At 40.9% G+C, this 23,810-nt stretch overlaps 1 protein-coding gene across 4 annotated transcripts in view; it reads left to right on the top strand.

Annotated features, from left to right (window-relative positions):
• The window catches only part of SYCP3 (synaptonemal complex protein 3), a 49,898-nt gene that overhangs the window by 6,236 nt on the left and 19,852 nt on the right, over window positions 1–23,810 (top strand). For 3 of the 4 annotated variants that reach the window (XM_073651510.1, XM_073651508.1, XM_073651509.1), the window contains exons 2-4: window positions 6,252–6,386; window positions 11,707–11,785; window positions 22,206–22,279. In XM_073651510.1, the coding sequence (XP_073507611.1) occupies window positions 6,263–6,386; window positions 11,707–11,785; window positions 22,206–22,279 (277 nt within the window). In that variant the 5' untranslated portion in view covers window positions 6,252–6,262. Of the gene's footprint in view, window positions 1–6,251; window positions 6,387–11,706; window positions 11,786–14,269; window positions 14,305–22,205; window positions 22,280–23,810 lie in introns of all 4 variants that reach the window. The other variant, XM_073651511.1, reaches the window with a different exon arrangement.

Here is a 23,810-nt window from a genome sequence, read left to right as displayed (position 1 = left end):
GTAGAGAAACAGCAATTTGCAGTAAGGCGGGGGTCACACATAGCAGGCGACACGTGTATACGAGGAGCGACTGCAAAGCAGCCTGTGTGGAAAAAGTCTTAGCGGCTGTCCGCAGTATCGTTGGAAATTCATTACAAATGGCTGGCCTACTGTCAATGGCCTTGTGCTTTCTGTGAAAACACACCGCCATTAACAATAAGTCAGCAAATTGCAAGTAATAGTAAAGCGGAAAGCCACTGTCGCCATGTGCACATGTTGAGTTTTTTACATCAGTATGTGTAAGCCTAAACCAGTACTGGGTGATACATACAGAAGTGGTGACTTGTTTCTATTATACGTCTCCTCTGATTGTTCCACTCCTGGCTTACACATACTGAGGTAAAATACTGACTTCATCGTGTGAACGTGGCCTTAAGGGTATGTTCGCGCATGACATTTTTCCTATATAGAAAAACGCAGAGTATGACTGGAAAATTGCATTGGAAATTCCACAAAGTTTTATGCCTTTTTTTCCCTTCTGTCGTTAAGCCTCTTTGATCTCATTGGGGGAGAAACTACTGGAAACCGCTGAGCCCTTGTTCAAACCAAAAATAGCTTACATGCTGCGTATTTTCTGCAGGTGTTCACACCAAAATAAGTAATAACAATCTGCTCTGCTTATTGTGTTTTTCCCTTTATTCTGTTTAACATGGTTTTTAGAAGAGCTTTGCTTCTGCACTTAAAATGGCAACAGATATTGTTTCAGTCTCCCTAGAGAGAAAAAAAACACAAAAAACGTGTCTATAAATGCACAGTGGACATGAATCTTGTGAAATCATTAGAGAAACAACTTGGCACTCAAAATAGTTGCAGTAATTAGTAGACACGTTTATTCAGGCAATCATAAAAGGGTTAAACGTTTTCGGTCCTACATTTGGATCTTCATTAGAACTGATTGCCAGTGGGTCTGGGATAAGCTGCCTTGAGGTAGCGCTATGTATGCGACACACGTCGCTGCAGGGTATGCGTCTTCCGAAATCATATCAGACACTTTGCTTGGACAGTTAAATGTAGCAGAAAAAAACGGAGATATGTGTTCTGTGTGTCACGTGTGGCAACCGTGTGCCGCATCAGCACTACAATTAGCGCTGTTCCCAAGCATCGGTGCTGAACACTGCCCTCATCATGGTTCCCTGTCGGCGCTGCGATCAGCACCAGCAGGGACCATGATTAGGGTAGTAGTAGTCTGATCCCGCAGTGTCCCCACCTGTAAAAATAAGAATAAAATAATAAAATCCATATACTCAACTCTCCTAGGTGTCCCCCACTGTAATCCATGCAGCAGAGAAGCTGGGGAGAATGAGGCGGAGCTGCAGCTCAGGAGCAGTGCCCTGTCAATCACTGAGCGCAGCTCCGGAGCAGCTCATTTTCACTTCTCCTCTGCAGCAGCGGTCGCATGGATTACACCTAGGAGAGGTGAGTACATGGATTTTATTATTTTATTCTTATTTTTACAGATGTGGACACTATCGGAGCAGACTACCACTACCCTCATCATTGTCCCTGTTGGTGCTGATCACAGCGCTGGCAGGGAACCATGATGAGGGCAGCGTTCAGCACTCGGCGCTTGTGAACAGCACTAACTGTGCTTCTCATTTCCAGGCGCCGGTCCGTGTCACACTGATGACACACGGATGTCATCCCTGTGTGTTCAGCGTGAGGCACTTTTGCGGACCGTGTATCCGCAAAAAAAACTGTCATGTCAGCGTGTGGAGCACACAGACACACGATCAATGGAAACACACTGACATGTGCGCAGACCCATAGATTTTAATGGGTCTGCGTGTGTCAGTGTCTCAGGTACGTGTGGAAACTGTCACCACTCATACCAGAGATACTGACATGTGAAAGAGCCCTTAGGGTATGTTCCCATGGTCAGGAGCTGCTGCGGGTTTGAAGCTGCGTGTTATGCAGCATCAAACCCGCAGCGGCCAGCTGTTACAGCATAGTGGATGGGATTTGTAGAAATCTCATGTCAACTATGCGACTCCGTGCACCTGCGGATGACCCGCAGACACGGACATGCGGCGCATCTTTACAGACCGCAGTATGTCAATTTCTCTTGCGGAGTCGCTAGTCTCCGTAAGAGAAATTAGATCACTACAATGTATTGAATGCAGTGAATCTGCATGGTTCAATGAACCCATGCGGATTCACCTGCGTTCATATAATGCAGCGCTTTGGACGCAGCATAAAGTATGCTGCGTCAAAAGTGCTGCCTTTCCGGATCATGAGCACATACCCTTAAAGGTGTTGTCCAGTACTATTGATAATTGGCCCGTATATTTTTATGGTGAAAAGAACTTTCTTTGTAATTACCTTACGTTGCTGTTACTGCCTGTGAGCGGCGCTATCCTTGGCCGATCACAGGCATCACGTGACCCCTCGCTGATGTGACTTCAAGTGAGGCGTGATATCATCCACCGCGCGCTTTCCCAATGAATGGGGAGAGGGAGAGAGCGCAGTGGATGCCGAGTGTGACGTGCTGGGTAACCCCGCACACAGCCCATCAATCACCGGGGAACGCAGAAGTGAGTCACCCCCAGCTGTAGCCGGAACTTGATGTGACAGCGGATGTCAGAGTTGGCTGCAGCCGGGGGTCACGTGATGCCTGTGAGCGGTCAGCGATAGTGCCACTCACAGGCAGTAACAGCTACATAAGGTAATAACAAAGAAACTTCTTTTCACCATAAAAATAGACTGGCAGATTATTAATTGTACTGGACAACCCCTTTAATATAGCAATGTTATAGATTTATAGAATAAAATGCTGTTCCAAGGTTACAATTTAGCAAAGTGTCATTTCAATCTATGTGAACAGCACAAATTGTCCCTTCTGGTTACTGACTTGGGCACTGAGTAGACTAGTAATAGATAGGCTTTCCATCATTAGTTCACCGCCCTAACTGTTGTCGCTAAATACCCTGTGACACCCAGCACCCGAGGCACGTGTCTGCCAGCCTTTTTTTCTATTCTGTATCCTTTCTCTACAAAGCTGTTTTAGACTTCTCCCACAAACACATTTCTGATCAGTATTGTGTCCATATTTTTTGGTGTGTAATAATAAGGCAATGTAAATTTATGATTATTAACATGAACATATAAAATATTTGCATATTTTGGAAATGCAGTATTGTACTACAATATGTTTGGTAGATGGAAAACCTCTTTAAATAGAGATTTTCAACTCCAGTGATATTAATGACCTCTTATTTGGATAGGTCATCAATATCAGATCGGTGGGGGTCCGACGCCTGGCACCAGCCACCAATTAGCTGTTACTAGCTTGTCTACATACGAAGCTAAACTGTGTACAGAGCGGAACACCATCGCTCCATAAACTATTTACATTTGAACGCTACCAGAGCTGGTACTCACAGCGTTTTAATATTTATGACTTCTCCTACAAAAAGATCATCAATTTTAATTGTGGTGGAAAACGCCTTCTAGACTAAACTTTTTAGTGACATGTCCGTAACATTGGTTATCAATATAAAATTATTGGAGGTCTGACTTCTGGCACACCCACTGATCAATTGATATGTGCTCTGGCAGCAGACAGATGTCAGCAATGTATGGAGCAGGATCCAGCAGCCCCGTACATTGCTCAGAGGCCGCTGCCGAGTTCTGAAATTTATCTCTAATTCACGTGATTGAATCACTGTGTTCAGCTATGTACATCTCTTACATTTAGCCAGTGCTAGAACAGATATCAGCTGATCAGTGGTGGGACCCCCACCCCTGTCTCAAATTCATGACCTATTTTATGGGTAGACCATCAATATTTTAGTCCTCGACAACCCTTTTAAGGTATATACATAGTGCTCAAATTATAGCTGCATCTGTATTTTATCCATATGTTATTAATATTTCATCCATTTTCCGAAGGGGCTGTCTTATGTAATTCAGTTTCTGCCCAATAAGACAATCCATCAGGATTACAGATCTGTAATACAGATGCAACTACTCATCTGTGTTGTCTCCATAATCTGTCTATTAAAACAAGGACGTGTGAATTCAGCTTTACATGAGTTTACAAATATGTTTATCTGAAGCTTACTTCTCTGTAAAACCATGATCAAGACTGTCACATTTTCAGATCTCCATCTCACCTAAGACTCTACTTCTTGTGTAGCGTGAACTTGAAATAAGGCCAGTTTGACACAATCCAGATTTGGCCCTGATTTTAGTGTTAAACGGATGCAAAATACTAATAATATTTTCAGTATGAAAATGACCTTAGGGCTTATTCACACTAATACACAAGCATCAAGACTTTTACAGTGACTTGCGAAAGTATTCATCCTCCTAGGTATTTTTCGTGTTTTGCTACCTCACAAGCTGGAATTTCACTGTTTGTTTTTTTTGAGGTTTTGCATCAGTTCATGCCTACAACTGTGAACATTCGGATTTCTTTTTATTGTGAAGCAAACAACAAATAGGACAAAATAATTCAAAATGAGCTTTACAATTTTTGTGTGCAAGTAAGGCTGTGTGCCCACGTAGCGTTTTTCAAGCGTATATGCTGCGGAATTTCCGCAGCGTAAACGCTTGAAAAACGCATGTATATCCGCACCCCATGGTCCCCAATGGCATTCCGCAATGTCAATGCCCATGCTGCGGATTTTTCCGCAGCGTATATGCTGCGGTCAAAAATCCGCAGCATGTTCATTAATTTTGCGGAAGCGCAGCGGAATCAATGTGCGGATGGTACCCAAGTCTGGAGGAGAGGAGACTCTCATCCAGACCTGGGTACCAAAGAACCTGTAAAAAAAAGAATAAAATAAAGTTTATACTTATCTTCTGATGTTTTCCCTCCGTCGCGCTGTTGTCTGAAGGACCTGCCACGTCATTGAGTCATGTGACCCACCACATGACTCAATGACGTCACCGCAGGTCCTGCACACAACAGCGTGAGCCGCTCAAGCCTCCGGACGGGGCAGAGAATGCATCAGAAGGTGAGTATAAAGTTTATTTTTTTATTTTTTACCATTCTGAACAAGTTGTCAAGCACTTTTCCAAGTGATGCTTGGAGAAGTGCTTGATAACCCGCATGCGGAAATGCATGCAAAGACGCCTCACAAACGCTTCTACCTGGCGGGAAAACCGCATGTAATATCCGCATGCGATTTTCCCGCCAGGGAGAAGCGTAAAAAATATGCTTCAGGTCCGCAACGTTGGCACATAGCCTCAAGGCTTTTTTCTGCCCACTCTTCCATAAATGTTACCTCTATAGAATGTATGGCTTATTGTGGTTGTATGGACAGACACTCCAGTCTCTGCTTGGGAACTCTGCAGCTCCTTCAGGGTTACCTTTGGTCTCTGTGCCGCCTCTCTGATTAATGCCCTCCTTGCCCGGGCTGAGAGTTTTGGTGGACGGCCTTCTCTTGGCAATTTTGTTGTGGTAGCATGGCCTTTCCATTTGATGATAATAGATTTGATGGTGCTCCGGGGGATCATCTGAGATCGGGATATTTTTTTATAACCCAAACCTGACTTGTACTTCTCAACAACTTTGTCCCTGACTTGTTTGGAGATCTCCTTGGTTTTCATGGTGTTGTTTGGTTAGTGGTGCCTCTTGCTTAATGGTGTTAAAGCCTCCGTGGCCTTTCAGAAAAGGCGTGTATATACTGACAGACCATGTGACACTTACATTGCACTCAGGTGGACTTCCTTTCACCAAGCATGTGGCTTATGAAGGTGATTTCTTGCATCAGAAATTTTTAGGGGCTTCATCGCAAAGGAGGGTGATACATATGCACATGCCAATTTTTAGTTATTTGATCCCATAAATTAAATTTATGCCTATGTTTTTCTCACTTCATCAACTTAAACTATTTAGTGCTGATGCATCACACACAAATTGGATTACAAAAATATTTAAACACAGGTTATAATGTAACAAAATAGGTAAAAAGCCAAGGGGGTGAATACTTTTACAAGCCACTGTATATTTCATCAAAGGTAATGCACATGCTAAACGTGCTGTGCATATGTGAACTAATGTAAATTAACCCTAATAAATGAATCATTAATAAAGCACAGTATCACATTTCTGTGTAGAAAACAGATCATAACTGTTGTCTTCCTTGTGTTTGTTTTGCCGTTGTTAACATTTTGTGTTATGTATTGGGAAACATTGCAGAATTTTAAATATTAAACTAAACAAATAATTGAAAATAATTCTTAACTTATTTCTTCATAATTATCAGATATTGAAGCCATGGCCCCTGGAAGGAAGTCGGTAAAATCTGAAAAAAAAATCCAAAATGACAAAGTGCATCCATATAACTTTGTAGATGCGGAACCTAAAACTCTGAGCGGATCAGATGAAGACATCTCAGAAGGTATATAGCTGCGTGATAATGGTATAAGGAGGTGACAGTGAATTCTCTTGTGACTCCATCCTTCAAACCAAAGTAATTTTCAAATACAGTATGTTGTTAGGGAATTCTGAGTTCATAGGTGAAGTCACCTTTTGGGATCCTGTATCGGAAAGGCTCTATTAAAATCTGCATAATGATTTTCTGTTAAATATACAGAGGCCAGGAGACAATTGTGCCTCCATGACAGACATTATTTTGACAGGAAGCATAGCACTGCATGCTGTTCTGTTCTTCTTTTAACCCCTCCATGACATTGCGATTTTCCATTTTTGCACTTTTGTTTTTTGCTCCCCTTCTTCCCAGAGCCATAACTTTTTTATTTCTCCGTCAATATGGCAGTATGAGGGATTGTTTTTTGCGGGACAAGTTGTACTTTTGAATGACACCATTGATTTTACCATATATTGTACTGGAAAACAGGAAAAAAAAATCCAAGTGCGGTGAAATTGCAAACAAAGTGCAATTCCACAATTGTGTTTTTTATTTATTTATTTTTTATTTACCATGCTCAATATATGGTAAATAAACTTAATTCTGATGTTTAAACCCCTTTACCCCCGAGGGTGGTTTGCACGTTAATGACCGGGCCAATTTTTACAATTCTGACCACTGTCACTTTATGAGGTAATTACTCTGGAACGCTTCAACGGATCCCCCTGATTCTGAGATTGTTTTTTCGTGACATATTGTACTTCATGATAGTGGTAAAATGTCTTCAATATCACTTGTGTTTATTTGTGAAAAAAATGGAAATTTGGCGAAAATTTAGAAAATTTTGCAATTTTTATGCCCTTAAATCAGAGAGATATGTCACACAAAAAAGTTAATAAATAACATTTCCCACATGTTTACTTTACATCAGCACAATTTTGGAACCAAACATTTTTTTTGCTAGGAAGCTATAAGGGTTAAAAGTTGATCAGCGTTTTCTCATTTTTCCAACAAAATTTACAAAACCATTTTTTTAGTGACCACATCACATTTGAAGTAACTTTGAGGGGTCTTTGACAGAAAATACCCAAAAGTGACACCATTCTAAAAACTGCACCCCTCAAGGTGCTCAAAACCACATTCAAGAACTTTATTAACTCATCAGGTGCTTCACAGGAATTTTTGGAATGTGGAAGAAAAAAATGAACATTTAACTTTTTTCACAAAAATGTTACTTTAGACCCAATTTTTTTCATTTTCGCACTGGTAACAGGAAAAAATGGACCCCAAAATTTGTTGTGCAATTTCCCCTGGGCATGCAGATACCCCATATGTGGGGAAAAAACACTGTTTGGGCGCACAGCAGGGCTCGGAAGGGAAGGAGCACCATTTGACTTTTTGATTGTAAAATTTGCTTGAATAATTAGCGGACGCCATGTTGTGTTTGGAGAGCCCCTGATATGCCTAAACAGTGGAAACCCCCCACAAGTGACCCCATTTTGGAAACTAGACCCCCCTGGGAACTTATCTAGATGGGTGGTGAGCATTTTGAACCCCCAGGTGCTTCACAAATTAATCCGTAAAAATGAAAAAGTATTTTTTTTTTCACTTTTTCATTTTTACGAATCAATTTGTGACGCACCTGGGGGTTCCAAGTGCTCACTATGCATCTAGATAGGTGCCTTGGGGGGTCTAGTTTCCAAAATGGGGTCACTTGTGGGGGAGATCCAATGTTTAGGCACACAGGGGCTCTCCAACCGCAACATGGTGTCCGCTAACAAATTGAATGGAAAATCCGCTCAAATTGTTAGCGGACACCATGTTGCGTTTGGAGAGCCCCTGTGTGCCTAAACATTGGAGCTCCCCCACAAGTGACCCCATTTTGGAAACTAGACCCCCCAAGGCACCTATCTAGATTCATAGTGAGCACTTGGAATCCCCAGGTGCTTCACAAATTGATTCATAAAAATGAAAAAGTGGAAAAAAAAATAATTTTTCATTTTTACGAATCAATTTGTGAAGCACCTGGGGGTTCCAAGTGCTCACTATGCATCTAGATAGGTGCCTTGGGGGGGTCTAGTTTCCAAAATGCGGTCACTTGTGGGGGAGCTCCAATGTTTAGACACACAGGGGCTCTCCAAACGCAACATGGTGTCCGCTAACAAACTGAATGGAAAATCCGCTCAAATTGTTAGCGGACACCATGTTGCGTTTGGAGAGCCCCTGTGTGTGCCTAAACATTGGAGCTCCCCCACAAGTGACCCCATTTTGGAAACTAGACCCCTCAAGGATTTTATCAAGGGGTATAGTGAACATTTTAAACCCAGAGGTATGACACAGAATTTGATAACATTAGGTCATCATATTGAATAAGTTGTCATTAGTCTTGAGCGCAAGTGCTCGCTACTTGAGTTTGCATCGGGTACTCAGGTATGCACCATGTACTGCGTGTGCTCGAGTGACATGCTCGAGTCCCTGCCCCGCATGTTTCACGGTTATTAGACACCCCAAAAAAACATGCGGGGATCGCTCGTGCATGGCAGACAATCCCCGCAAAGTTTTTTTGGCCGCGAAGCATATGGGGCGGAGAGTCGAGCATGTCACTCAAATACCCACGATACTCAATGCATACCAGAGCACCTGATGCAAACTCAAGTAGCGAGCACTTGCGCTCAACACTAGTCGCCATATCGCCATCTTTTTTTCTTACTTTTGAAAAAAATCCCAACCCCATGACAACCCTAACCCTAGCCCTAACCCTAACCCGAGAGTTTATTTTTTACGCCGTTCCTCGTGCGGTATAAGTGATTAGACGACTTTATTCTTCGGGTCGGTGCGATTACAGCGATACCAGAATCATATGGGGTTTTTATGATTGACAGCTGTCACACACTAAAAGACGCATTTTTTTGTAAAAATCTAGTTTTTGCATCGCCATATTTTGAGAGCTATAATTTTTGCAGATTTTGGCAGACAGTCATGTGATGGCTTGTTTTTTGCAGGATGAGTTGATGTTTTTATTGGTGCCATTTTCAGGCACGTGACATTTTTTGATCGCTTTTTATTCCGATTTTTGGGAGGCAGAATAAACAAAAACCAACAATTCAGGAACTGTTTTTTTTTTATTTTTTTATTCTGTTCCGCGTGTGGTAAAATTGATAAGGTAGCTTTATTCTTTGGGTCAGTACGTTTACAGCGGTACCACATTTATGTAGTTTTTCTATGTTTTGGCGCTTTTACACAATAAAAGCTATTTTATAAAAAAAATTATTTTTTAGCATCGCTTTATTCTGAGAGCTATAACTTTTTTATTTTTCGGCTGATGGAGCTGTATGGCAGCTTGTTTTTTGCGGGACGAGATGACGTTTTCAGCGGTAGTATTTTTATTTATATTCGTCTTTTTGATCGCGTGTTATTCCATTTTTTTTTTGGCGGTATGGTGATAAAGCATTGTTTTTTGCTTCGTTTTTTATTTTTATTTTTTACCGTGTTCACTGAAGGGGTTAACTAGTGGGACAGTTTTATAGGTCAGGTCGTTCCGGACGCGGCGATACCAAATATGTGTACTTTTATTGTTTTTTTTGGTTTTTTTTTTCATAATATTTATTGATGGGTACATTATATTTTTATTTTTGGTGGATTATTTTTTTATTTTTTTTTTTAATATTTTTACAATTTTTTTTTTCACTTTCTGACAGATTTTTAACTTGTTTACTTTGTCCCATTCTGGGACTTTAACTTTTTTTTCTCTGATCGCCTGCGTGGCACAAGAATGAAGCACCATCCCTGTGCCGTGCAGGCTGTCAGCGCTGGACAGGGAGAAGATAATTTGGAAATGCAGTGCTCATGTCCAAAAAAATCTTCCTGCTGTCTGGTGACCCGGATGTTGTCATGACGACATCGGATCGTCATGGCAACATCCTGGAAGCCGCGGCAGACAGCGCTGGAGGCCGGAAGAGGAGGTGAGTATACCGATCACCTCCCCTTGCCACCGCAATGCTGCGATCGACTTCGATCGCAGCATTGCGGGGGTTAATGTGCTGGGAGCGGTGCGGGACCGCTCCCTGCACATAGCACCAGGTGTCAGCTGTGACAATCAGCTGACACCCGGCGGCGATCGCGCCCGCACAGCTTGTGTGCGGGCGCGATCGCGATGACGTACTAATATGGCACAGGCTTTTAAAGCCCAGTGCACAAACGCGTATTAGTACGTCATAGGTTGTAAAGGGGTTAACTCCCTTTTCTCATTACGACGTTTACTGATCAGGTTAATTGTTTTTTATATTTTCATAGATTGGACATTTATGATACCAAATATGTGTATTTTTTATTTTTTCATTGTCAGTTGGGCAAAAGGGGGTGATTTGAACTGTTTTTATTTTTTTCATATTTTTAAAAACTTTTTTTTCACACTTTTCACTAACTTCAATTGTCCCCTTAGGAGACTTGAAGCTGCGATCGTCCGATTGCTTGTGCTGTACTTAGCAGAGCTTCAGCACTGCTATGTGTAGCAGAAATCACTATCTCCTATGAACGCCGGCCAAGAGCTGACATGACAACCCATCAGCGCCCCATGATCACGTGACAGGGGCGCCGATGGGCGTAATTTGTGACGTGCTTCCGGCCGGCGTGTGTTAAATCTCGCTGTCAGTGATTGACAGTGGGATTTAACAAGTTAACAGCTGCACCCGCGGCTGTTAAAGGTACCTGATGGCTGATTAAATCAGCCATCAAGTGCGGGGAAAGATACGGACTCAGTGCCGAAGCCCGCATCAAAGGCAGGGACCCAACCTTTGATGTACCTATATGTCAAAGATTGTTAAGGGCTCACGTAGACGTCCGTGGATCTCCGTGAAATCTCGGACCACAATGCACCGACTTCCCGCGTGTCTCCCTAACCAAGTGTCATAGCCTCGTAGAAATGCATGAAGCTGTCATGTTCCAGTCAGGAGAACCGCAGCCAGTTTTTGCATTACCATCATAGATCGGACAGAGATTGATGGTTGTCTGCATGAGTCCTTAAATATAATGGATTCTGCAACCTGGGTCTTTTGTTGAAGCCTAAGCAGTTGTGAACATAGACTAAGCCAGAGAACATATGTGTATCTCATGTATGTCCTATTCAATAGGAATCAAAATTATTTTCCCCTTTGGTGTCTATGATGAAATTCTTCCACAGGTTACAACTGAGCACTGGGTGTCCCAGAGACAGGACACTAAATGGTAATCTTATTTTAAAGGGACTCTAGTTACAAAAAAAAATGTCCAAAGCAGACATGTACTTTTTGTTTCTTTTTGACTCTGTTTTTTTGTGTGCCTGCAAACTTGTATACACTTTTTTTTTCCACAGATAAAGATATGCCGATTGACAAACATGGTAAAAAACGTCCTGCACAAGTGATGAATCAAGGAGATGCAGAGGACATGGGGTGATTATATTTTTTAGTTAATGAAAAAAAACCATGCACCTGAAGACTAGAGATCATTACTTGAAGATTGAATTTCAGCAGTATGTGCTAGAGCAGAACAGCTGTGTAAGGCAAAGACACTAGTACAACCAGAAGGTGGAGCAGCTGCACAGATTTCAGTTTTCATTTTCTAGAACCTGTTAGAAAATGTGATCTGATTTGAAATCCACTAGTTTAGCACGGTTTCCTTTCACTGTTTTTCAGGACAGTGGCACCAATAGCCACCTAGTTAATTTTTCCAGGAAATTCAGCCAGACCCATTCTTTTGAATAAATTGGAAAAACCCATTTCAATTCAGAAACCTAGGAGCCAATTCATCAGAGTTTACACCAGATTTCTGGCATAAACCAATTTGAAAATTTGCCAGAATTTTTCACAAAGGGAAGATGCGCAAACTTTTTCTGACTTTTTTGTTTTTTTCCTTACACAAGTACCAACCAAATCCGCCAAAGTGGACGGAGCATAGACAGGGCATGGTGGCACATGACAACCAAATTCAACAAAAGTTACGCCATTTTATACGGCAAAAATGCTACTCCAGTGTTTGACTGGAGTAGCATTTCTGGCAAGGTGTACAGTGACACAGGCCAGTGAAAAATGCGCTAAGTTCATTAAGTGGCACACACCACCTAATGAATTTGGTGCATCCTAATGAATCGACCCCTTAATGTTTCCATTACTACTATCTTACTTTAATTTCAGACTTGCCTGAATATTTTGTATTTGCCTCATTTCAATTGGAACCAAATCTTGTTGCCTTCACCAAAATGATATCTCTCACAGCCATCTTATTTGTGGAATTTCCACTTGCAACAAGTTATACCTCAAACACTTGGAGGAATGTAAGATAACAAAGCCAGATGGTACTCAACCTCCCCGCATCCAATCCTAGCTCTCTGCTTCTGCTCTGAGCTCTCTGTTGTAGAGACATCACGACTCAAGAGTGCACCACCACAGCAAATCACTGAGTTCAGTGACTTGCGCTATCTACAACAGCAGATCTGTTGAGCTCAGTGATTGCCTGCAGCAAGTATGCATGCTAAAATTGTGATGTCACCGCTGTAGCGAAAACACAAAGACCGGAGCAGCAGCAGAAAGGTTTAGTGTATTTATCTTTGTTATTTTAAATGCCTACACTTTGGAGTACACTTTGTAGAGAGTGGAAAATCCTTCTATTTTTGGTTTTAGATTCCTTAAAGATAAGAATTTTTCTTCAATCATACTCAAGTAAAGCATTGAGGTTCATCTAAGGCAGTGTTCCCCAAATTCGGTCCTCAAGAGCCACCAACAGATCATGTTTTCAGGATTTCCTTAGTATTGCACGGGTGATGGTATTCTTGCCTGTGGAGGTGATGGAATTATCACATGTGTAATACTAAGGAAATCCTGAAAACATGACCTGTTGGTGGCTCGAGGACTTGAGTTGGGGAACACTGATCTAAGGGCATATTCACACAGCACAATCTAATAAAGGTTTATTTCTGCAATTGGCAATCATACCGAATAGGTACATTTTTTACAAAACTGGCATTTAATGATAGGTCTGAACGCTGGGGCTCCGACTGCTAGGACCCCCAGCCAGTTCATCTCTGCACAGTCCCATCTTAAATGGAGATGAGGTGCACAAATTCGACTTCTGCTCCATTTATTGTCTATGGAAACGGTGGAATTAGTCGAGCATGCACACCACATCTCCACTCAAAAAAGGGCACTGCAGAACCTTGTGCTTGGGGTCCAGCCGCTTAGACCCTCAGTGAAACTGGCTGTGCAAAGTTCCGACTTAAATGGAGCAGAGGTGCGCATACTCGACCTTTGCTTTATTCATTGTCTATGGGACTGTTGGAAATATTTGAGCATGCAACCTATGTCCTAGAGCCCTGATCTTGGGATCATTGGGAACCCCAGTGGTTAGGCCCCCAGCAATCAGCAAGTTATGCCCTATGCAATGGTTAGGGGATAACTTCATATTATGGAATAACCATTTAACTTTTTCAGGGCCAGAGACTGTTCCACCCCCCCCCCTCTTTCGTTACCAGGCACATTTTAAAGTTTTAGCCATTTGCCATTGTAACACTAAATTGTTGATCTATTGTTTTGTTTTCCTATCCAATACATATTTGGATAAGCACAGGATATGCCATGAATGTATTGTAAATGCAGGTCTTGCCAATGGAACCTGTATTTATCTCAAGAAAAGGCTCCATTGTGTGCTGCTGTCACTGGAGAGGTAGTCAGAATGTTACCACAATAAATGGGAATTAAGGCCACCTCTCCACTGTCAGCACGCATGCATCAGGACATCATTCTCCAGTTAGATGTGGGTCCCATCTGTGGATATGCCATCAATTTAGAGATAGGAATACCCATTTAAGAGTTGATAATACATAAATGTAAAGAAAAAAATTTCTCCAAAAGTCCATATCCTTTAACTACTTTTTTTTGTAGTGGAGAGGTACAGAATATGCTGGAAAGATTTGGAGGCAAGTTTATTTTCTCTAATATCCATTCCATTTTCTTGTTTAAATGTTTTTCAAAAAATATAGCACAACAGTGAACATTTTTGTAAACTTGAAAAATAATCATATTCTGGGGCTTAAAAAGTTTCCATTTTAACCACAGTCTGCAAGCTCTCTTGTGTATTGCAATTTTGATGAAATGTAAATGTCACAATTTTCTCAATAGGGACAGTTCCTAGAAAAACCGCTGTGCTCACAATAAAACCACGGGCAGCATTATTAAGTGCCTGGCTAAGTGATTGCAGTCAGGTATGTCTTTCTCTTTTCAGAGAAAATATAGTTTGAAAAGCCAACTGGTGACTATAAAGAAAGACCTGACTAATCCAGTTCTCCCCCTGCCGGCTTTTCCCATGCACCGTTCTAGTTGATTGACAGGTCATTACCACGTGTGTATATTTACAAGAGACCTTTCAGAAACTGGCACTGGATTTTCAACTATGTTTTCTCTGAAATGCTGCAATGTTGTAGAGAGAGGCATACTTTGCTGAAATCGTGCAGCCAGCCTCTGATTCTGTGGTTCGGGCAGAATTAATCTAATGTTCTCTTTAAAAGGTATGTGCACCCACACATCATCACTGCCCCCACAATCTAAATTCCCTATTAAGTCTATCTTTGGCGTGTGGGATTAAACAACAGTACCTGGAGGAAACCCACGCAAACTCCTTGCAGTTGTTGTCCTTGGTGGGATTTGAACCCAGGATCCAAGTGCTGCAAGGCTACAGTGCTGTTCTTGTTTAAGATGAAATTTTGACAACTTAATTTAGGCTGACATTCTTTTTAAAAAGAACATGCTTTTTATCCTTTCTTCCAAGAAAACTGTACTTTTTCAGTATGCTTCTAATTGTTGCATCATAATTTATTAATTTATTAAGCTTACTTACGTAGCACCAACATATTCCACAGTCACTATCATCGCTGTCCCCATTGGGGCTCACAATCTAAATTCCCAAACAGTATTCTTTGGAGTGTGGAAAGAAAATAGTACCCAAAGGAAAACTCACACGAACACAAGGAGAACAGACTTCTACAGTGAATATAAAAATTCTACATACCCTTGTTAAAGTGGCAGGTTTTTGTCATGTAAAAAAAATCATACAAAGAAAAATAATTTCAGAACTTTTTCCACCTGTAATGTCACCCATAATCTGTACAAATCCATTGAGAAACAAACTGAAATCATTTTGAGGGGGGATAATAAAAATAACAAAACTAAAATAATGTAGTATTATTATGGTGTGCATAAGTTTGAACACCTTATAATTGGGGATGTTGTTGTGTTCGGACTTAGCCAATCACATATAATCTCATGTTAAAGAGTTGTCGGTACAAACTGGCCATCATTTAACCCCTTTACCCCCGAGGGTAGTTTGCACGTTAATGAATGGGACAATTTTTACAATTCTGACCACTGTCGCTTTATGAGGTATTTACTCTGGAACGCTTCAACGGATCCCCTTGATTCTGAGATTGTTTTTTCGTGACATATTGTACTTCATGATTGTGGTAAAATTTCTTCGATATCACTTGCGTTTATTTGTGAAGAGAATGGAAATTTGGCAAAAATTTTTAAAATTTTGCAACTTTCAAAATTTAAATTTTTATGCCCTTAAATCAGAGACATATGTCACACAAAATAGTTAATAAATAACATTTCCCACGTCTACTTTACAGCACCACAATTTTGGAACAAAAATTTTTTATTATTAGGGAGCTATAAGGGTTAAAAGTTGACCAGCGATTTCTCATTTTTCCAACAAAATTTACAAAACCATTTTTTTAGGGACCACATCACATTTGAAGTCACTTTGAGGTTTTTTTATGACAGAAAATACCCAAAAGTGACACCATTCTAAAAACTGCACCCCTTAAGGTGCTCAAAACCACATTCAAGAACTTTATTAACCCTTCAGGTGCTTCACAGGAATTTTTGGAATGTGGAAGAAAAAAATTAACATTTAACTTTTTTCATAAAAATGTTACTTTAGACCCAATTTTTTTGATTTTCGCAGGGATAAAAGGAAAAATGGACCCCAAAATTTGTTGTGCAATTTCCCCTGAGCACGCAGATACCCCATACGTGGGGAAAAAACACTGTTTGGGTGCTCGGAAGGGAAGGAGCGCCATTTGACTTTTTGATTGTAAAATTTGCTTGAATAATTAGGAGATGCCATGTTGCGTTTGGAGAGCCCCTGATGTGCCTAAACAGTGGAGACCCCCCACAAGTGACACCATTTTGGAAACTAGACCCCTCAGGGAACTTATCTAGATGTGTGGTGGGCACCTTGAACCCCCAGGTGCTTCACAGAAGTTTAGAATATTGAGCCGTAAAAATAAAATTTTCACATTTTTCCCACAAAAATGTTTTTCAGCCTCCAATTTTACATTTTCATAAGGGTAACAGGAGAAATTGCACCATGCAAATTGTTGTGCAATTCCTTCTGAGCACACCGATACCCCATATGTGGGGGAAAACCACTGTTTGGGCACACGGCAGGGCTCGGAAGAGAAGGAGCGCCATTTGACTTTTTCAATGTAAAATTTGCTTGAATAATTAGCTTACGCCATGTTTGGAGAGCCCCTGATGTGCCTAAACAGTGGAAACCCCACACAAGTGACACCATTTTAGAAACTAGACCCCTCAGGGAACTTATCTAGATGTGTGGTGAGCACCTTGACCCCCCAAGTGCTTTACAGAAGTTTATAACATGGAGCCGTGAAAATAAAAAAATCAAAGTTTTTCCACAAAAATTATGTTTTAGCCCCAATTTTTTTTATTTTCACAAGGGTAAGAGGAGAAAATGGACCCCAAAAACTGTTGTGCAATTTCTCCTGAGTACGCCAATACCCAATATGTGGGGAAAATACAGTGTTTGGGTGCACAGCAGAGTTAAGAAGGAAAGGAGCACTGTGTGACTTTTTGAACGCAAAATTGGCTGGAATTAAGAGCGGTCGCCATGTCGCGTTTGGAGAGCACCTGATGTGCCTAAATAGTGGAAACCCCCCACAAGTGACCCCATTTTGGAAACTACACCCCTCAAGGATTTTATCAAGGGGTATAGTGAACATTTTGAACCCAGGGGTACAACACAGAATTTGGTAACATTAGGTCATCATATTGAATAAGTTGTCATTAATCTTGAGCGTAAGTGCTCGCTACTTGAGTTTTCATCGGGTACTCGAGTATGCACCATGTATCGCGCGTGCTTGAGTGACATGCTCGAGTCCCCGCTCGCATGTTTCACGGTTATTAGACACCCAAAAAAAACTCGCTCTTGCATGGCAGGCAATCCCCGCAAGGTTTTTTTGGCCACGAAGCATATGGAGCTGAGACTCGAGCATCTCACTCGAGCACCCGCGATACTCAGTGCATACCCGAGCACCCGATGCAAACTCAAGTAGCGAGCACTTGCGCTCAATACTAGTCGCCATATCATCAACTTTTTTTTTTTTTACTTTTGAAAAAAATCCCAACCCTAACCCCAACTCTAATATAACCCCAACCCTAACACAACCCTAACCCTAGAGATTATTTTTTACGCCGTCCCTCGTGCGGTATAAGTGATTAGACGACTTTATTCTTCGGGTCGGTGCGATTACAGCGATACTAGAATCATATCTGGTTTTTATGATTGACAGCTGTCACACACTTTTTTGTAAAATCTACTTTTTGCATCGCCATATTTTGAGAGCTATAATTTTTCCATATTTCCATATTTTGGCCGACAGAGTCATGTGACAGCATGTTTTTTGCGGGATGAGTTGACGTTTTTATTGGTACCATTTTCAGGCACGTGACATTTTTTGATCGCTTTCTATTCCGATTTTTGGAAGACAGAATAAACAAAAACCAGCAATTCCGAAATGGTTTTTATGTTTTTTTTTTATGCTGTTCCGCGTGTGGTAAAATTGATAAGGCAGCTTTATTCTTCGGGTCAGTACGTTTACAGCGTTATCACGTTTATATCGTTTTTCTGTGTTTTGGCGCTTTTACACAATAAAAGCTATTTTATAGAAAAAAAAATCTTTTTGCATCGCTTTTTTCTGAGAGCTATAACTTTTTTATTTTTCCGCTGATAGAGCTGTATGGTGGCTTGTTTTTTGCGGGACAAGATGACGTTTTCAGCGGTACCATTTTTATTTATATTCATCTTTTTGATCGCGTGTTATTCCTTTTTTTGTTTGGCGGTATGATGATAAAGCATTGTTTTTTGCTTCGTTTTTTTTTATTTTTTTTTACCGTGTTCACTAAAGGGGTTAACTAGTAGGACAGTTTAGGATACCAAATGTGTACTTTCATTGTTTTGGTTTTTTTTTTTCATAATAATATTTATTGATGGGTACATTATATTTTTATTTTTGGTGGATTTATTTTTTTAACACTTTTACAATTTTTTTTTTTTTTTTCCCTTTTTTAACACTTTTTGCACTTTTATTCTGTGTCCCACTATGGGACTTTCACTTTTTTTATTCTGATCGCCTGTATAGCATAGGGATGGAGCACCATCCCTGTGCTATACAGGCTGTCAGCGCTGCAGTTGCAGAAGATACTTTGGTCATGCACCGCGCATGACCAAAGTATCTTCCTGCTGTCTGGTGACCCGGATGTTGTCATGACGACATCGGGTCGTCATGGTAACATCCTGGAAGCCGCAGCAGACAGCGCTGGAGGCCGGGAGAGGAGGTGAGTATTGCGATTACCTCCCCTTGCCCCCACAATGCTGCGATTGACTTCGATCGCAGCACTGAGGGGGTTAATGTGCAGGGAGCGGTGCGGGACCGCTCCCTGCACATAGTACCGGGTGTCAGCTGTGACTATCAGCTGACACCTTGCGGGGATCGCCGCGCACCGCTTGTGTGCAGGCGCGATCGCCATATGACCTAATAGTACGTCATTGGTCCAATCGGCCCAGGTCACCATGACATACTATTAGGTCACACGTCAGAAAGGGGTTAAAGTGATTCCCATTATAAAGTCTTAATGTTTTAGTAGAATTTTTCTGACATTTTCGTAATCACATTTTCAACAAAAGCCATGGTCCATAAACAGCTTATAGCACCGCAGAGGGATCTCATTGTTGAGAGTTATCAGTCAGGAGAAGGGCACAAAAAATTCCAAAGCATTAGATATACCATGGAACACTGTGTAGGCATTCATCAAGAAGTGGCTTAAATTTGGCACTACATAGAACTGGACGTCACTCAAAAATCGATGAAAAGCAAAGAAAAAAATTGGTATTGGAGGCTGCCAAGTAGCCTACATCAACATTAAAGTAGTTGCAGGAATTTCTGGCAAATACTCGTTGTGTACTACATGTGACAACAATCTCCAATATTCCTCATATGTATAGCCTGTGTCATAGGGTGGCAAAACAGAAGCATTTTTTTTTACAAATGAAAAACATCCAATGGCGATGTTTTGCCAAACTTTACATAAAGTCTGCCAAAAGAATTTGGGAAAATGTGTTATGGTCTGATGAAACCAAGGATGAACTTTATGGATATAATTGTAAAAGGTATGTTTGGTGCAAAGCTAACATTATGCATCACCAAAGGAACACCATACAGTGCTACTCACTATTATTGGCACCCCTTCATTTTTTTTTCATAGACTGTACAATATCTTCAGAAATAAATTGAAATGTACCAAAGTTATATCCTCATGATTTTTTAATTAGTGGTCCAAAGTAATACAACAATAAAACATTGTTTTTCAACTTCCATTTTGCAATTTCAAAGAAAAAACAGAATAAACAGCATGTGCAGCAATAAAGGCACCCCTAATTAATACTTGGTTGCACACCCTTTGGCATTGCTGACAGCCTCCAAATGCTTTTTTGTAGCCATCTCTAAGCTTCTTGCACTTCTCAGCTGGAATTTTCTCCCACTCTTCCTTTGCAGTTTGTTCAAGCTCTTGAATGTTTGCAGGGTTCTTTTTCACAATGGCAGATTTCAGTTCATCCCAAAGATCTTCAATGGGATTGAGGTCAGGACTCATTGCTAGTCATTTTTAAACAGTCCATTTTTTCTCTTTCAACCTTTCCTGTGTACTTTTGGATGTGTGCTTTGGTCATTGTCTTGCTGGAGGACCCATGATCTTGGACTCAAACCAAATTTTCTTACACTGCATAGGACATTTCACTCTAAAATCTCTTGATAATTCTCAGATTTCATGATTCCTCTGATACAGTCAAGGCCTTCAGTACCAGATGCAGCAAAGCAACCCCACAGCATTATGGATCCTCCATCATGTTTAACTGTTGGTAAGGTGGTCTTTTCATTGCGTCGTCTGTAAACAAACTGCTGCTTTGCATTGCTAAAAAGCTCCATTTTTGTTTCATCTGTCCACAGAACATTTTCCCAAAAGGATTGTGGTTTGTCAAGGTACTCTAGCAAAGATCAGTCCTTCCTTTTTATGTCTTTTCTTCAGCAATAGTTTCTTCCTTGGCCTTCACCCATAAATCTCTAGTTGGTTTAGTGTGAGGCATATGGTACTTGTTGAAACCATGACCCCAGACTGTTTCAGATTGGCCTTCAGGTCTTTGGATATTTGACGTGGTGTTTTTTTCACCATTTGCACCAACTTTCAAAAATATTTCGTCAATTTTCCTCTTTCTCCCACATCCAGGGAGGTTCTTGACGATTCCATGCTTCGCAAACTTCTTAATAACACTGCGCACTGTTGAAACTGGGATACCAAGGTCTTTGGAGATGGCCTTATACTCTTTGGAAGTCTTGTGTTTGCTAATAATAGCAGTTCTGATGTCCTCAGACAGCTCCTTTGTGTTCACCATTGTTACAAAGGAACATGGCCTACCATGTGGCTTTTTGAAACACTGAAGTCATCATTCATTGGCTAATTTGTGACACAGGGGCATCGAAAATTAATCACAGGTGAATCTCTTTTGTGATTTACAGTACTGCTCAAAATAATAGCAGTGTGTGCAAAAACATGAGTTAAGCACAAAGTCTTTATACTAGTTTTTATTTCCATGCATTGGGAACATTGCACACTGTTTTCTAATTAAAAACATGAAGAGAAATGTATATTATTTTGAACTACTTTACAGAAAATAACAAAATGGGGTTGGGCTGTTCAGAAGAATAGCAGTGTCTGCACTTGTCTTTACAAACTCACAATATGTACTCCTTTTCTTTTTTTTTTCTTTTAGGATTTAGCATTCCTGTGAATTACTAACCTAATGTTTAGTTGTATAACCACAGTTTTTTAGAACTGCTTCACATCTATGTTGCATACAGTCAATCAACTTCTGGCACCTGTCAACTGTTATTCTAGCCTAGGGTGTTTTGACTACATCCCACAATTTTTGCCACTTGTTGGCTTTGCCTCAGAAACGGCCTTTTTTTATGTCACCTCACAAGTGTTCTATCGGATTAAAGTCCGGGGATTGGGCTGGCCACTCCATAACCTCAATTTTGTTGGACTGGAACCCAGATTTTGCTTGTTTACTGGTGTGTTTAGGGTCGTTGTCTTGTTGAAACATCCATTTCAAGGGCATATCCTCTTCAGCGTAAGGCACCATGACCTCTTCTTCAAGTATTTTAATATATGCAAACTGGTCCATGATCCCTGGTATGCGGTAAATAGGTCCGGCACCATAGTAAGAGAAACATGCCCATATCATGATGCTTGCACCATCATGTTTCAATGTCTTCAGAGTGTACTGTGGCTTGAATGCAGAGTTTGGGGGTCGTCTGACGAACTGTCTGCGGCCCTTGGACCCAAAAAGAACAATTTTACTTTCAGCAGTCCACAAAATGTTTCTCCATTTGTCTTTAGACCAGTTGATGTGTTCTTTGGCAAATTGTATCCGCTTCAGTACGTCTTTTTTTTCTTTTTTTAACAGTGGGACTTTGCGGGGACTTCTTGCTAAGAGATTAGCTTCACACAGGCGTCTTCTAACTGTCACAGTACTCACAGGTAACTTGAGACTGTCTTTGACCATCCTGGAGCTGATCAGTGGCTGAGCCTTTGCCGTTCTCGCTATTCTTCAATCCATTCGAATCGTAGTCTTCCGTTTTCTTCCACGCCTCTCTGGCTTTGCTTCCCATTTTAAAGCATTGGAGATCATTTTAGCTGAACAGCCTACCATTGTCTGTACTTCTTTATAAATCTTACCCTCTGCAATCAACTTTGTAATCAAAGTACGCTGTTCTTCTGAACAATGTCTCGAACGACCCACATTTCTCAGGCTTTCAAGGAAAAATGCATGTATAACACGTGCTGGCTTCACCCTTAAATAAGGGCCACCTGATTCTTCACAGAATGATTGACCTCACTAATTGAACTCCACACTGCTATTATTTTAAACACACCCACTTTTAATTAATTATTCAAATACATAGACTCAGAAACATGCAGATCATGAATGCTGAGTGTGTTGGTTTTCTTAGAATCTACTGCACCAACTGGTAAATTGTTTGACATGTGGTAATATAATTTATACCAAAAACAGTGATTAATCTGGTTAGTCATATTGGATTGCTATTATTTTGAACACTACTGTACCACAGGCAAGTCAAAATGTGTTTCTATGCTAAATTAATTTAACGCCTTTCTGACATGAGGCATATCCATACATCCCTGTGGCCTGGTACTTACTGACATGGGACGTATGGATACGTCTCGGCGATTTTGCACGCTCAGAGGCTGCCCGCACCGTTCCCGGCAATTCAATCCGCAGCGTTTAGCATGCCGGCAGAGGGAAGAAAGCCAATCCGCCTTTGGATCGGAGATGACGTCGCGGGGTCCCAATAATTGCCATGGTGACTTGACATCCGGGTCACCAGAGCTAGGAAAGTTGCCAGATAATGTGCAGTGCATGATCTGGCAACTTTCTGTGAGTTCAGAACTGACAGTTTGTGTAGTATAGGAATGCTCCTGCATCCCTATACTATACAAGCTATCAGCCTGCAATAAGTGAAAGTCCCATAGTGGGACAAAGTGAAAAAAAAATGTAAAAATATTAAAAAAAAACACAAAATAATAGTAAAAAAATAAAAATACAGTTATATGAAAAAGTTTGGGCACCCCTATTAATCTTAAGCTTAATGTTTTATAAAAAATTGGTGTTTTTGCAACAGCTATTTCAGTTTGATATATGTAATAACTGTTGGACACAGTAATGTTTCAGCCTTGAAATGAGGTTTATTGTACTAACAGAAAATGTGCAATCTGCATTCAAACAAAATTTGACAGGTGCATAAGTATGGGCACCTCACCAGAAAAGTGACATTAATATTTAGTAGATCCTCCTTTTGCAAAAATAACAGCCTCTAGTCGCTTCCTGTAGCTTTTAATGAGTTCCTGGATCCTGGATGAAGGTATTTTTGACCATTCCGCTTTACAAAACAATTCCAGTTCAGTTAAGTTTGATGGTCGCCGAGCATGGACAGCCCTCTTCAAATGATCCCACAGATGTTCAAAGATATTCAGGTCTGGGGACTGGGAT

This window comes from Phyllobates terribilis, unplaced genomic scaffold (assembly GCF_046119375.1).
Source record: "Phyllobates terribilis strain yellow unplaced genomic scaffold, ASM4611937v1 Scaffold_11__3_contigs__length_659146591, whole genome shotgun sequence".
NCBI classification, from domain to species: Eukaryota; Metazoa; Chordata; class Amphibia; order Anura; family Dendrobatidae; genus Phyllobates; species Phyllobates terribilis.
The sequence above is the reverse complement of the archived record's forward strand: the minus strand, read 5'-3'. Positions and strand labels throughout refer to the sequence as shown.